Raw genomic sequence first — 16568 nt, 5'->3', positions numbered from 1 at the left:
TAACCAATACATTAATATTTTGTAGTACTGGTTGATCAAGCCGGAAATTTTTTGAAAATTTCTAAAAAAAATATCATTTCTTAAACATAGGAATAGCTTGAAATGAGCAGTACATTTTTAAAATTTGAAATGAATTGTCAAATTTATATTCAACAATGCAGGACAAAAATACAGAAATGTTGAAAAAATCCCATAACTCAAATTATAAAAACTATAAGTAAATCAGCAAATAGAACAATTATTCACCTAGGTAAAGCCTCAGCTATTTGTAGCAGCATATGATTTGGTAATACATACCTAAATGAAAAGAAACAAGTTTTATTAAATGAACATTATACAGGGATAAAAACAGCCCGAAGTCAAAAAAGAGGAAAAATTGTGTGACTTAAAATTTGAATATATATATTTTTTTTACATTATGCAAAATTATACTGATACTATATTGTCTTTTAAATATTAATAGATAAATTCAGGGTTCATACACTTTTGGTTAAAAAAAGTTCCCTGACTTTTCCAGGTTTTCCAGGTTGTTTTTTAGAAAATTCCAGGTTACTCGCTTCATTCAAAATTTAAGTTTAAATAGTAATATTTTCAAAATAATTAAAATTGTTTAAAGTAGCAATGCAGAAGAACTAAAACTTCTCCCCTTAGATTTAAAAAAAAAAAAAAAAAACTGAGATTTTTTTTCCCTTTGTTTTGTCTGTTAAAATTTTAAGTTTTTTTTATAAACATTTTGTTCAAAATTGTTTTAATTTGTTTACTATTTGTTGAAAACAGAGTACTTTCAACTTATTTTAGCATTTCTTTGATGTCACGCGTAATATTATAGCGTTTTGCTGTAGTCCTGCAGCAACCTTTTAGCATCCACTTTTAATTTACAATACTTCCTTTTATTTTCTTATTAGTAGGTTACACAAAACATATTGAGCAAAATGCAAAGCTAAATTTCAGTATAAAATATGATTAACTTGTTGCATCGATCGGCATACATTATAATGCATAGTAACAAAAATCAACATCCGCCGATCTTTAAGCCAATGCCAATAATCTTTTTTTTTTTTTTTTTTCCACATATTAAAGGACACTTACATTAAAATTTCAAATTTTCTTTTCCAGAAAGTAATAGTCAATTTTCAAAAATTCATAACTTTTTGCACATTTAATGTTATTTTCAATAGTACACATGATATAAACATCCAATTCTGTTTCTGGAAGTTTAAGTCTACTTCCATTGTGCAAACGATCAAATATGGCGACAAAGTGAAAAATTTAAAATAATAAGTAGATTTTTGGATTTGTAGCATAAAAGTAGTAATAAATAGCTAATAATCCTTAAAAAACTACAATAAAAGCAAAATAGTCAGTATTTAGCACATAAGAGTCTAAATCAATTAAAACAAAAAAATGTTACGAAGATTAAATTTTGCATTTTTCCAGAAAATAATTACAAATTATCCGGAAAAAAAGGCACAATTTGTGTTGTTTTCAATAGTTTGCATTGCAATCAACATCCAATGCCGTTTTCGGGAACTTAGGCACTTAAAAAGTCGTGTGTACTTCCATCTTGGGAATGACCAAATATGGCGACTATGCCCAAAAATAAGAAATAACTTTTTTAATTTGTCGCATGAAGACTATTAAAAAATAATAAATCTTCATGAAACTACAATTCATTGAAAAATTTTTATCACATTTGCGTCCGAGGCAGTGAGGATCGATAAGATTAAGTTTTAAGAACAAAATTTTTCATTTCTCAAGAAAATTATTTTAAATAATAATAATAACAGAAAAACAATTTGCAGACCATTTTCTGTTATTTTCATCAGTTTTCAATTAAAGAAAACAACCAATTCTGCTTTTTTTTTAGAAACTTAGGCATTTTAGGATCGTATCTACTTCTATCTTGTGAGTGACCAAAGATGGCGACTACGTTTCACACGTAGCTGAAATGATTTTTCGATCAAAGAAGAAAAAAAAACGACTTTTCCCGATCGACCCTCCCATCTACAGGTTGTGCTTCCGAAGCAGTAAATTGTCTTCTCAACTGTTGAGTTTGTGCATAATTCCTGTTCACCTGATTTTTTTTCCCTTGGGAACTACTGAGAGCCAAAAATGGCGGCTGCTGAAGATTTTTTGGATCGCCACTTTTTTCATTGCTTTAAAATTGTTACAATTTTTTTTTTAAATACATCGATAAAAATGAAGATTAGATCTCATAAAACCAAATTCCCTGGGAAAAAATTGGAAAAAGAAAAATTTTGGGGACACATTTGGAAAATTCCCTGACATTTTTGACTATGTCATTTTCCATGATAATTCCAAGTTTTCCCGGAGCGTACGAACCCTGAACCGAATAGAATGTTGTGGCAAACCCATCTAAAACTTTAGGCAGTAGAAAGAAATGCGTTCCCCTCACTGACTCCATGTAAGAAAATCTTCGCTCTTTTGGCGCATTTTTTCGTTGTGAAAAAAAAAAGTTCCTTTTTCGATCGCAGTTTTTAAGTGCCAACGTCGGTTTAGATAAAAATTTACAATTTTTTTTTGTGAAATCACAATAAAAACGAAGACTAGATCTCATAATACTTAATTCCTTGTGAAAAAAATGGAAAAAAAAATTTTGATGGACAAAATTTGAAAACTCCCTGACTTTTCCCTGACATTTTTGACAGTGTCATTTTCCCTGACAATTCCCGGTTTTCCCGGAATTCCCGGAGCGTACGAACCCTGATGGCGACAAAGTGAAAAATTTAAAATAATAAGTAGATTTTTGGATTTGTAGCATAAAAGTAGTAATAAATAGCTAATAATCCTTAAAAAACTACAATAAAAGCAAAATAGTCAGTATTTAGCACATAAGAGTCTAAATCAATTAAAACAAAAAAAATGTTACGAAGATTAAATTTTGCATTTTTCCAGAAAATAATTACAAATTATCCGGAAAAAAAGGCACAATTTGTGTTGTTTTCAATAGTTTGCATTGCAATCAACATCCAATGCCGTTTTCGGGAACTTAGGCACTTAAAAAGTCGTGTGGTACTTCCATCTTGGGAATGACCAAATATGGCGACTACGCCCAAAAATAAGAAATAACTTTTTTAATTTGTCGCATGAAGACTATTAAAAAATAATAAATCTTCATGAAACTACAATTCATTGAAAAATTTTTATCACATTTGCGTCCGAGGCAGTGAGGATCGATAAGATTAAGTTTTAAGAACAAAATTTTTCATTTCTCAAGAAAATTATTTTAAATAATAATAATAACAGAAAAACAATTTGCAGACCATTTTCTGTTATTTTCATCAGTTTTCAATTAAAGAAAACAACCAATTCTGCTTTTTTTTAGAAACTTAGGCATTTTAGGATCGTATCTACTTCTATCTTGTGAGTGACCAAAGATGGCGACTACGTTTCACACGTAGCTGAAATGATTTTCCGATCAAAGAAGAAAAAAAAAACGACTTTTCCCGATCGACCCTCCCATCTACAGGTTGTGCTTCCGAAGCAGTAAATTGTCTTCTCAACTGTTCTTGGGAACTACTGAGAGCCAAAAATGGCGGCTGCTGAAGATTTTTTGGATCGCCACTTTTTTCATTGCTTTAAAATTGTTACAATTTTTTTTTAAATACATCGATAAAAATGAAGATTAGATCTCATAAAACCAAATTCCCTGGGAAAAAATTGGGAAAAGAAAAATTTTGGGGACACATTTGGAAAATTCCCTGACATTTTTGACTATGTCATTTTCCATGATAATTCCAAGTTTTCCCGGAGCGTACGAACCCTGAACCGAATAGAATGTTGTGGCAACCCCATCTAAAACTTTAGGCAGTAGAAAGAAATGCGTTCCCCTCACTGACTCCATGTAAGAAAATCTTCGCTCTTTTGGCGCATTTTTCGTTGTGAAAAAAAACGTTCCTTTTCGATCGCAGTTTTTAAGTGCCAGCGTCGGTTTAGATAAAAATTTACAATTTTTTTTTGTGAAATCACAATAAAAACGAAGGACTAGATCTCATAATACTTAATTCCTTGTGAAAAAAATGGAAAAAAAATTTTTGATGGACAAAATTTGAAAACTCCCTGACTTTTCCCTGACATTTTTGACAGTGTCATTTTCCCTGACAATTCCCGGTTTTCCCGGAATTCCCGGAGCGTACGAACCCTGTAGAAGTAACAATAAGAAACTGTTATTTTAAATAATTTTTCATGCACTAGGTTGACAAATTCAAGTTTATGCGTTTGATGGAATAACTCAGGGTTGCCACGGGAGTTCAAGAATGAAATTCCCTGACATTTCCAGGTGGTTTTGAGAAAAATTCCAGGTTATCGATCTCCACCTTCATTTTGCAACATAAATATATACATCTCAAATTTTGATAAAACTTACCTCATTTTCAAACTTTACAAACAATGGTTACCAAATTTAATTTACTCAAGCTGAAATAATCAAAAATATGTACTAAGGGTGGTTTAAATGTTTCTTTCTCTCAGGTCGAGTCCAAGACACCCCTTATCTTTTTTAAACTTACTAATAGTATTGTGCTGTAAAAGTTTTAGCTTCTTACTCAAATTTTAAGAGGTTGTTCAATGATCCCTTAATTTAACATTAGCCCTAGAATAAAAAAAAGTCAAATTTAGAAACATTTAATTTCCCCAGCTGTTTTTTTTATGTAAGTAATTATTTTATTGCAATGAATATGCATATAACTCGCGTAGATTATAGTGTGTAACATTGTTTTTTCAGTTCAATGTATTTTTTTTAACCCGTCCCCATACTTATGAAGTTTGGGGAGGGGGCCGAGCACTGGCTTTCAGTTAGAATAGGAAGTTAAAATTCTTCCAGTATTTTACTATCCACAAGTCTAAAAACATTGAGTGGTGTCCTGTTTTCTAGGAAAAACCTTTCTTTTAAGTGTATTTTTGAACTACCCTAATGTACTAACACAAGTGAAGCAAATCACTGTAATAAAGAATTATGTAAATGTAGCATATCTAATTTTCAATAGTGAGGAGCCACTGCCTTACATCAAGTGAAAGAACTGCGAAATTAACAATTGTGACATCTGTATCACAAAATAAAGTTAATTGCTAAAATAATCTGAACTAAAAAAATATGAAACCTAAAATTTTTCAACTATTGCCTTCCACCCCTCCAATCCATTACAATTCACAGCGCTTTCAGACTTTGGCCTGTAAAAAAATCATGCATCTTTTAGCTTCACATATTTCCCCTGTTTGTTGCTCATAAAACAAGGGTGCCCCCCCCCCCCCCGCAAGTTCAATGGCACAACCCTCCCCCAATATTTTTGAACGCATTAGCGCTTTTTTATTTTTAACCCTCTATTTTTATTTATTTTTTTTACCTATTTATTTATTTTAATTATTATTGTTTTGAAAGAAAAGTGTGCTCGCTCCTCCGCAATAAAAATACACACACAGATGAAAATAATAAAGTAGTGCCTCGGTAGCGCAGTTGGCAGCTTGTCAGTCTTATAATAAAGTAAAATAATATGAGTAAATAATTTCAATAAAAATGAAGTAAAATAAATAATTAAAAAATCCCCCCTCCCCCAAAAAAAATTCTGATGGCGCAACTTGAGCCATAATCACTCCTGCGGGCACCCTGTCATAAAGTTAAATTTTGAGCAAAGATCAGAAACTTCTCTGATGTGCAGATTTTTTTTTAATCGGATTTCTTTTATTTTGAAAGAAAGAAGCGCATTGAAAGTCTTTAAAGATCATTACTAAAAATACTAAAAGATTATGATACTTCTGTAAAAAAGAAACTTTCTAAGTTTAAAATTGTCTAATGAACTAAATTTACTGAACAAAATTGTTTAGAAGAACACTATTTCATTAATCAATTTGAAGAAATAACATAAAATATGAAAAGATTATTGCAGCTCATTAAGAACATCAGTCGCACTCGCAGACAAAAACAATGTGCTGTGTATCATAACAACTTCACAACTGCTGACATAAACAAGCAGCGTTTAAAAAGAACCCACTCAAACTAGGAAGAAAGGAACCTTCTGTGCATGTCTGCCGCCGACTGCTATGACTGCTATGGCGCTGCCGCACGCACGTGCCAATAGCAGAGAGTTGATAAAAAGAACTGCAGGGGGAAGAAGAGGGGAGTGACAAAAGGAGGAATGGGAACGGCAGCAAAAAAAACCAAGGTTGAAAGATTTTTTTTTTTTTTTTTTTTTGACGTCAAGACCGCGGGCAGCGCTAAGAACGATCAAGATCGATCGGAAATATGCAAATTTTCATTTTCCCTGACATTCCCCTGATTTTCGGCAATTTTCATTTTTCCTGACAATTCCAGGTTTTCCCGGTGCGTGGCAACCCTGTAACTGCGCTGGAGTGGCTTTTAAAGTCCATTCATTGCTATAAAAAAAACACCCATATTTTTAATTAAGTTAAAAATTGTTGACTTTCACTTATATGACACTACTGTTGTTGTTTACGTGTCCATGTTTAATAACCATGGAAGGATTGAGGGGCATTGCCTCGAGATTTTGGACTTTTTCGAGAGAATTTTGATGGACAGGTGTAATCTTTATATCAGGATTTTTCTTAAAATTACATTATGGGCTATGTTTGGAGCTTAGACAAAATTATGTTTCCACATTTTAACTAATGAAACAAGATCTTTCTTTTTATTTCGGAGTGGAAAGGGAAATTTACACTTGCTCTAAGAGTTTTTTTTATTCAGTTTTATAGCACGAGCAGAGCCGTTTGGGTACTCCTAGTTTATATATAAAATAGACTTTTACCATTCGACCAATTTTCACTGATTCAAGCAACTTAATGAGCACAAGCTTGACGCTAGCAAGTGCCCAAAAACATGATTTTGAACTAAGCAGAATTAAATTTTCTGGGTAGGAGCGGGGCGGGGGGATTTTTAATAATTACTGGAGAAGCTCCACAACAAATGTAAATTTTTCGGGGTTCTTTAAATCAGAAAGGAATGGGCCCCGACTGTTGATCCTTTTATTCTGCTTTTGAATTTATGATTTGCCTTATTTGTGTACGGTTATAAAACTATTTCAACGGTGTAGTTATTCAGTAGTACTTAATAACATTCTAAACTACTGGATTTATACATCTTTCTTTTTAATTTTTTACGCAGTCTGGTTTTTTGTTTTTATTTAATAATTTTTTTATTTGTAATTATTCTTTACTGTTGCTCTGTAAAATTTTTTAGCATTAGAATTAGTTTTGCTTAAATAAGTCAATTACATAATTTGTATTATGCTATTTTTCTTGCCCCTTGCAGTAAATGAGTCTCCCAAAAATTTTGTCTTTTTCTATAGTTTCTAGTCACACGGTTTACTGGCAGGACATAATTTTTCATACAAGTTACTTTTTATTATACATAAAAGATAAAAAATAAAGTACACAAACCAAGGGCTTTTCTTGTATTGGTCTTCATATTAAGCTCTTCTGCTTCGTCCAATACAATATTCATATATTCATCAAATCCCTAGTAAAAACAATACTTTTTTAATTTGAAGAAAAATGAAAATGCTTTTGAATAAAATTTTTTTGCAGATGTCCTATTTTTAGTCATTTGTCATTTTTTGTCTGTTTCGATTTAGGAAAGCCTTAAATTTAAAAAAGCTATCAAAAGAATACCTTTTGAAATTATTTTTTTCATTTTCAAATGAATGCAATATTTAAAGAATTAATAATAAATTATTAAATATTACAATACAAATACGTTATGTGAAGTTAGCAGAATTAAATTTGGTTTTATTAATTACAGTAGACCCTGTAGACCTTACCCTTACAGCAGTAAATTAGTCAGTTATAGGAGTTAGGTTCCATAGGTTAAAAAATAATTTCTTGATAAAATAAATATATGAGGGTCATTCTGTGTCAAATTATCACATAAGCCAAATGTTTTTATAAACTTAAGCATTTATAAAAATAAAAATATATGATGTGGACACCACACCACTTCCTTTTACCTCTATTAAATAATAGATGTTCTTAATAACTCAAAAGAATGGGTGAGTGTACTTAACGCATGTTAAAAGCAATATATCTTGACTCTTTTCGAAATGGTAGTCACAAAAAAGGAAACAATTCGAAAATTTCTAAAAACTTTTCTTTTCAAACCATAAAAAATCGCTGTAGTAGCATTTTGATTGCTTTAACAGCAACAGTACAAAATGATGATTGATGGCAGCAGTACAAAAATGGCTTTGTCAGAAACCTCAATTTTTTGTTTGAATTTCCTCCCTTTTTGAACCCAAAATTGGAAAATTTCAATCAGTTTTAAAATAGTCCACCAATTTCTTTAATTTTCCCTGAGGGGTTTTAAATATCCGCAACAAAATTTTGTGACTGCAAAATCTAAGTTTAGATGATCAATTACAACCCATAGATAGATATTTCGTTATACAGTAAAACCTCTATATATTGAAGTAGCAAAAATTCCTGGGGAAAAATTCAATGTATAGAAATTTTGCGACATCGAAACAATCTTACGTTTATTATAAAAAATTCCTAAAACATTAAAAATTAAAGCTAATGTTTTCATACGAAACTCAATTTCTAATTTATACAAACATTGGATTAAATGAAAGTTAATACAGTGAAACCTCCGAATAACGGACAGTCAAGGGACCAGAAGTTTTGTCCATTATTGGAAGATGTCCGCTATTAGGAGGAACTACTTAATTAACCTTTTTCAAAATGGGCTGTTGTTCCCTTTGTAGAACACAATCGAAACAATTGCGAAAGGTTTACTACATTTTACGTCAAGTGTAATTAATCTGTTTTTTTTTTTTTTTAATAAAGGTATACCGACTGCACACTCTTGTCTTAAAAAGCACTTAATCAATTTAAGTAATCGGTTAAAAACAGTTTGACATCTCTTTTTTGCATTACAAGCCTGTTTCTCAATATATTTAAATCATTTACCTTAGCAAGTCCTTCAATGTCCCCTTTGCTCAGGAAAAAGTTTTTTAATTCTTCACTGTATTTCAGTGCTTCCGAAAAGTCTCTAATTGTGCACAGTTTTCTAATTTCGTCTTTATCTTTTAAAATTTCGCTGATTTGAGTTTTTCCAACTTGAAAACGATCGGCAAAACAATGCACATTTTTTTTTTCTTTTTCGGCAACATCCAAAACATTAATTTTTTCTTTCAATGTCACTCTTTCTTTTAGTTGCCATTTTAAAACTCAAATAATATTGTCACACAAAAAAACATAAACACACCTTTAGGAAAGTTTGAAACTGCAAAGCTACGATTGCTGCATGAAAATTAGGTTTGCTTGCCTCTCGCTTCATCTCAGGGTATGAAAATCCCATTACCAACGGCGGCGGCGGTGATTCAGCGGAGCAACACTCCCCCCCCCCACATTTTTTATGGTTAATTTATTTATTTTATCTCGAGTATAACTATTGAAAGTTGGCAATATGACCTTGAATATGGACAAATCTGTTTCATGTCTAAAAATTAAACAACCCAACGAAACTACGGCGCCATAAAGTCGACTACTACCGGCGCCGATCTGCTCAATTGCATCTCCCGAGAGCCCCAGTTAGAAAAAGCGTCAGTTTCCTCTTTTTTATCTTAACTTTTAAATAGTTATTGTGTACAAAATTCATTAAAATCTTAAGAAAAACATGCGTTAATTGTTAGACTGACATCAGTTTTCACTTATCTGCTTCAATACTCTCAAAACTAGCCGTTACAAAATTATGACTTTTATTTTCTTTTTCATTTTTTGCTGCCCGCAAAAAGTACTATGCCTTTTACTTTTTTTTTCTGCCCCCAACTTTTAAGCCCCAATCACTGCCTCTGCCCATTACCACCCTTTTAATTCCAAGAAACAGTGATAAGGAAATGACGGGGGTCGGGGGGGGGGGGAATATCAGTTGTGGAGGATGAAAAGCTTTGTAAAGCAAGCAGTTACTAAGATATTCTGTGAAAGAAAAAAAAAACAGAAGTGCTACGATTGCAAGGGAAATTTTTTGTGAAATAACTGTCCGTTATTCAGAGTGAATTACATGGAATGGCCTATATTGAGGGACTGGGACTTGCAAAAAGTCCATTAATTAGAGGTGTCCGTTAAGGGAGGTTTCACTGTAATTAAAAAATGAAACATTTACTGAGCACTGCATAGTTTCTAAAAAAAACCAACCATAACACCATGCCTTTTCATGTTTTGAGCGCAAGTTTTCTGTACGTTTCAGTATTTATTACGGCTCGCTAATTTCTCATAATAGCAGGCACTCTGCTTGCGGAAATACTATATTTACCAGAGGTAACATTTTTACCGCCTTCTTCATTCTTCGGCAATTCATCTTGATCTGCAACATTAGGGGTTTTCCTTTTGACAATGTAATTGAGAGAAGCGTAAACAATCAATCTACTTACATTGAACGATTTTCACTGTAGCAAAAAAGACTAGGGATGATAATCAACACTTAAAGCTGATTTCACTGTATTACTGCTTGCAACTAAGATTTGAAATAAACTTGAGGGAATTTAAGAAATCCAGAACGTAACGACATATCTACACACCCCTCGCCTTAACTCCAGATTCCTTGTTAGTTTCGTAGTAACCTTTAGCAAACATAATTTTCTCCCCCTAACCTTCATTATTTATGAGAAGAACCGTCTAAAGTAGAAAAAAAAAATCTACGAATGTCTCGAGAAAGACAATTTTTCCATGTAATGGACATGTAAGTGTGCTGGAATTTCGATGTATGGAGGTTCGACTGTATTTCAAAAATTTTATAACTCATGCCAGAAAAGGTTAACTGAATTTAGATTTTTAGACATTTTTCTACACAAATAAAGTATGATGAACATAATGAATTGGGTACTTTTCAGTGGTATTTCACTTGGTGCATTTTAAATCTCAGTAAATCGTACCCATGCTAAGGATATTACATTGATCAACCATTTTTCAAATATTTTAAGAACAATTGAATGAATTTCAAAAGAAATCAAGCATTACAATTAGCTTTTAAAACTTGTTCAAGCATATAAAAATGAATCACAGTTCTTTAACAATTGCATTTGTTCTTCGTAGATTGAAGCAATGTGGGGATCACTATTTACAGAAAGATTCATGATGAACTATTTGTAACATGAAAAAATGCTACGATGCGCTAAAAAAATCTAGTACATAAATATTATACTATAGGGTGACATCAATAAAACTCAAAAAAACATAAAACAGTTAAAATGTTTTTAGTCTATAAATCTTCATTTTATATGCATGTCTCCAAGCATTTCATTTGACTTTTCCATTGAGTTTAATTTTTATCGTAATACATAATAGTGTAATCATGCCAATAGCTTATTCACACTGTTAAATTTTATTACTTTTAAGTAAATTATGTTCTAAATTGGTTAAACCAATTTGTAATCAATTTTTTTTTTTTTTTTTGGATTCACTAAATTCTAGAGTTAACAACTATTCAATTTAAATTAAATGATTAATTCATAATATATAATGTATTACAATTATATACTAATTTTATTACACTATAACAATAAAATTTATGTATGGATAATTAATATATATGGATTTTTTATTTTGTCCTGTTTCTTCCGGCGTCCTGGACTTTTACAAAAAAGTGTACAAAATACCAACCCTGATTAATGGAGTATATAAAATTTGGATTCCTCGACAAAGTCCCCTCCCAATACATTTTTTCAATTATAAATTTCATGAAAGTGCTCACATTGAGAATGTTAAATATTTCAGTATACTTACAATAATACAACCTTCAATCCTTGAAGTGACGTTTTCATAAAGCCAAACTTGGATTCTTGTTTTCTGTAATAAATTCAATGTAATTATTTTACAATAAGTTGGAAAAATCATGTTGACACTTAATTATTTTCCCCTTAGTCCATATATAATAAACAGAGTGTCCAAAAAGTACTTGACACATTTTAAAAATTCTCAGAGAAACATATTGTTATGTAAGAATATGAGATTTGCATCAATACTTCACAGGTTTAGGAATATTTTATGACTTTGTAAAAAAAAGAAAAGTCATAAGCAATCTCTGTATCATCACAATAAGAAAAACAAGAAAGCTTTTTCCTTACCAGAGTTCCAAGTGTGTACAATTTGTAGACATGGCATGAAATTCAATACCGTTTAGATATGGTTCAAGTAGCATACAGTGAACGCAATGAACTGTAGTAACAAAAGGTATTGCTTTCTGCTGAATAAAATAATTATACTGTGCATGATATTTGTTTTTTTTTAAGTGTGATGACACAGCAGCTCCTTATACAGTGAAATTTCGGTACCCTAAGGGAAGATGATAATATGTTGACTTAAGCAGATGTCAACTTAATGAGGTTCCATTATCTCAATTTTTCCTGAGTTTTGGTATCACTTTTGGAAATAATGTTGGTAGCAAAAATAGGACTAGAATAGGAACTTATAGGGGTTCCTGCAAATATGTTAAGTTATGAGAGGTTTTTGTCCATAAAAATTAGCATGGGGCTAACCATAGGAAAAAATAACTTTCATTTGAATCTTTCAACGCAGTAATTTTATTGAGATTACTGTGCGTCTTACAAAATACATGGAACAATGTACGTTACAAAACATTTAAGTGTTTTGTTAACAATAATTAGTTCCATAAATCCATTTTTACCAAGTCACTTATCACCAGGTTTGGCACAAATGAAAGAAAATAAAAAAGGTAAACAGGCCTCCCTTCCAAGCGGTCATAATGAAATCATGATCATGATACAATGGCAGAAAATGAAGTGGAAATAGATACTTACATTTTGCAAAAACCTAAAAATCAAATTCTAAATAGAGTTAAGAAAAAATGAAAAATTTCAGAATCCAGTTTATATTTACAAAAGTAATGTTTTTTTTTTTTTTTTTGAAAAAGTTTGATAGTAAGTTCTAACTGGCAAAGACAAAACAGAAGCACATAATAGAAATGTTACTAGAAAAACTACTTTTAATCTAGAAATCAGTTCAAAACATTTAGTTTTAAGTGGTGCAAAATAGTTAATAAAATTTTCCACAGATAAATAAGAATTTTCGACAACTAACTAATGATTAACTATCAAACTATTAAGTCCTTAGTTATGCGATGGTATTATAAAAGGATACAATAGGCTGCACCATAACCTTCTGAACTTTCTGTCCTCCTTTAAATGTCGACATTTTGGTCGAAACGAAATCAAAATCTACAAATTAATATTAGCTCTTAGCAATTACTAACGCCGGCAAAACACAACGTTTCGACAAAACGGGACAGAACTACAACAGAAGTCGCAAAAAGGCGCAGGTCGCAAATTGATGCCAACTAATTGTAATATTTGTGTACAAAGGTTGCATTCGACGAAACTCACCGGTCGACCGGTAAGTAACTGGTAACTAACCGAATCGTTCTATGATCAACCGGTTACCACAGTTACCAGGGGTTGTCATTCTAAGCAGTTGATTGGTTGATTGGAGCACGTGATCATTAGCACGCCATATTAATAAGCGTTTTCTGACGCTTGCGATGCGGTGTCACTGGTGCAACCGTTTCTTGTTTCCGAACGTACTCAAATTTAAGTCACTAAACTGTATTTGTAATCGACATTAACCGGAACGGAATACGAGCGCCTGCATCCTAGGAAGGGACTCTTACTCATGTCTCATACGATTGGATGGCGCGTACACGTGACTTCGTGGTGCGAGGACTTCTACTCATGTCTCATTTGCTTGGATATTGAAACCACATGACTTAGTGACGCAATTCCCCGCCGTTGTTCTGAATGATAATTTCGCGCTTTCGTTCTGAATGTTGAATATGCTCTTCATAGGTTTACTCTGCTCGAAATGAACATGGAATTTACCTGTTCTATTTGTGGTGTTAGATTTTATGTGACGAGATATTTAAAAAGCCATTTTGTTCGGATGCAAGGCTCAAGAAACTAAATTTCAAAAAAATGAATAAATAAAGGAACTTATACTAAAATTTTAAAAGTTGAAAATATTTTGTTATGTTTTAGAAAAAAAAATTGAGGAAAAATATAGAAACTCAACACGTATGAACGAATCATATCTTACTTAATAGAAATAACTTACTAGTAATAATAAATAATAAATTTTTAAGATTTAATCTGATGAATTCAAAATATAGGTAGAAATATTAAAGCAGTTAAAATCTAACAATACTCAACTCCTATAAACAAATTTTTTTTGCAGGGGGGAGGGGACAATCCAGTAGGCTGCTAGGGGCCCTGCTGCTTTTTTGCGGGGGGGGGGGGGGCAATATTTATAGAACCTGCCTGTTTAACAGGTGTCTTTTGGGGGGAGGGATGGGCATCCTTGTGTATAGTAACAACCGGTGGACAAGAGCAGGAATTTGGGATAAACCCCCTTGACTATAGCAGATTGGTTTTTGCATGGACTGACCAATCTAGAATAGTTAATAACAGAGCAGGAGGCAGATGTTGTTCTTCTCATTGGAGCCGAGAGTGCCAACAAACTAACCAGGTTGTTGATATGTTGCATGTAGTTCTGTCCTAGCCCTGCCATAAGAGCGGTAACTTACTGCTTCGTAATTAGTTGAATCGAACTACTGCTGAAAACTCATGCTGATGAGCTAAATCTTTTGCTACCAGTTTGTTGGTCCTTGCTGCTTTAATGTGTTGGCAACCAGTTGGCAAAAGTGAATAACCAAACTGTCTCCAGTTTGGTTATTCACTTTTCCAGACTGATGAGCCCATTACAAGGACAAAGCGACAGTCTCCGGATGTTATAGCAGAGCTGTCGATAAGTTGCATGTTTCTTACAAATGTAGTTTGCTCAGATATAATACTGCTGTATACATCTCAGATATGAATTTTTTTTAGTAAAACAACACAAGAACTCAAATAAGTGTTCCTTTTTTTGTGTTGATAAACCAAGTTCATCTCAAGCAAAATGCTAGAGCATTGTAACTAATGAGTGGATGAAGAAAATTTCACTCATGTTGATAAAAGGATTCCTTATGCAACTAGAATGAAATTTAATTATGCTGAGTTAATTCACGACTTAAAAGCTTCTTTAAACATATTTATCAAAACTCGCTCCATGATGGATATATTAAAAAAATAAATGTATATTATATTTTCAATTACGACTTCATCAGGAGATGGAAAATAAAGTAGAGTGATTTGGTCAAAATAGTAATATTGACACATTCACGCAGAAATAGGCCTTGAGCCTATAGCTGGTTATTTCTTTTATATGCGAGTGATTTCTTTTACATGGGTGACATTCATCTATACACATATGTACACACACTCTCTTAATTTTACTAACCTAAAATCCATAGGATTTTATTTTATATGATGGAGTACATACTTAAGGGTAGCCGAGTTTTTCGACAAATGTTAGAGATAGAATCAGTTTAAATTTAAAGGTTCAATTTTCAAAACCAAAAGTTCTGTACTAAATGCTATACTTTCCTGTAGCTGTATCACCAAGTGTGAATACAGAGGAGTGCCATGTTTCCTCCCCCCCCCTCCCCACAAGTGATCAAACAGTCAAAAGCTACAAAATAGAACCAAAAAATTATCCCTTGACCACCTTTCCTAGAATCCAACAATTTGTTGATTCTAAGCTGTATCATGGATTTTTTATAAGCACACTATATACAGTATAAGTACCCAGAATTCTATTTTATTTATAAACTACAAGTCTTTTTTCAATCGCGTGCATTATAAAAATTCATGTAACATATCAATTGCACCGAATATTCAGGAAAAGTTCAGACCGAATATTCAGCTAGATATTGAATATTTGTTTAAAAAATATTTGAATTTTACACAAATGTAAAACAGAAAACAATCTGTTTACGGGAAATGTATATGCATTTCCATTTTTAGAATCGGAAATTTATCAACATTAAATTTAAAATAAACCGTTTAGAAGCAAACACCTAGGGTGCATTCGGAAACGCGGATCGGTCGCCTCGGTGCAACCGTAAGCGTTCGGAAACGCTTGCGGTGGAACCGGTGACGTCACTTAACCGCGTTCGGAAACGCTGCGGTTGTTTTCTGGCGGTCGACATGGTAGCAACCTGTGGCACCGCTGTCTGGAAGCGGTTAGCGAGATCACAAACGTCACAAAGTCTGTGTTGGCCAATCCGGTCGTGTTTCATGTTTTGATCGTAACGCACGTGACTTGCCTATTATGAAAGTTACGCTTTGATTGGAGTGTCGTTTGCTGCTGAACTAGAACTACCGCGGTTTAACCACGAGCGTTCGGAAACACAGCTGTTCTACCGGAATTCCTAGAGAATTCCAAATACGTCATAACCACACCGGACTAACCACGCGGTGTAACCGGTGGATCGTTTCCGAACGCAGCCTAATTATTACTGCAAGTGGCTAACTTTATAGCAGTATGCCGCATATCACCAGCCGCATTTTATTTTCACGAAGTCACGTGTTTCTCGCCATCCAATCAAATGACACATGCGTAAAAGTCCATTCCTAGGATGCAGGCGCTCGTGAATGGAATACTAGAATGTAAACAAAGCTCCGAACTTAACAATCGAAACGTGTATATTGCTGCTA

General features: G+C 32.7%; 1 protein-coding gene across 1 annotated transcript in view; it reads right to left on the bottom strand.

Moving 5' to 3' along the window:
• LOC129221905 (exosome component 10-like) overlaps nt 1-16568 on the bottom strand; it is a 91509-nt gene that overhangs the window by 24560 nt on the left and 50381 nt on the right. Inside the window, exon 12 of the mRNA XM_054856281.1 lies at nt 247-297. Coding sequence (XP_054712256.1) covers nt 247-297 — 51 coding nt within the window. The remainder of the gene's footprint in view (nt 1-246; nt 298-16568) is intronic.

The sequence above is a fragment of the Uloborus diversus genome, chromosome 5 (genome assembly GCF_026930045.1).
Source record: "Uloborus diversus isolate 005 chromosome 5, Udiv.v.3.1, whole genome shotgun sequence".
In the NCBI taxonomy this organism is placed as follows: domain Eukaryota; kingdom Metazoa; phylum Arthropoda; class Arachnida; order Araneae; family Uloboridae; genus Uloborus; species Uloborus diversus.
Note: the sequence above shows the minus strand (reverse complement) of the source record. Positions and strands in the feature narration are given on the sequence as shown.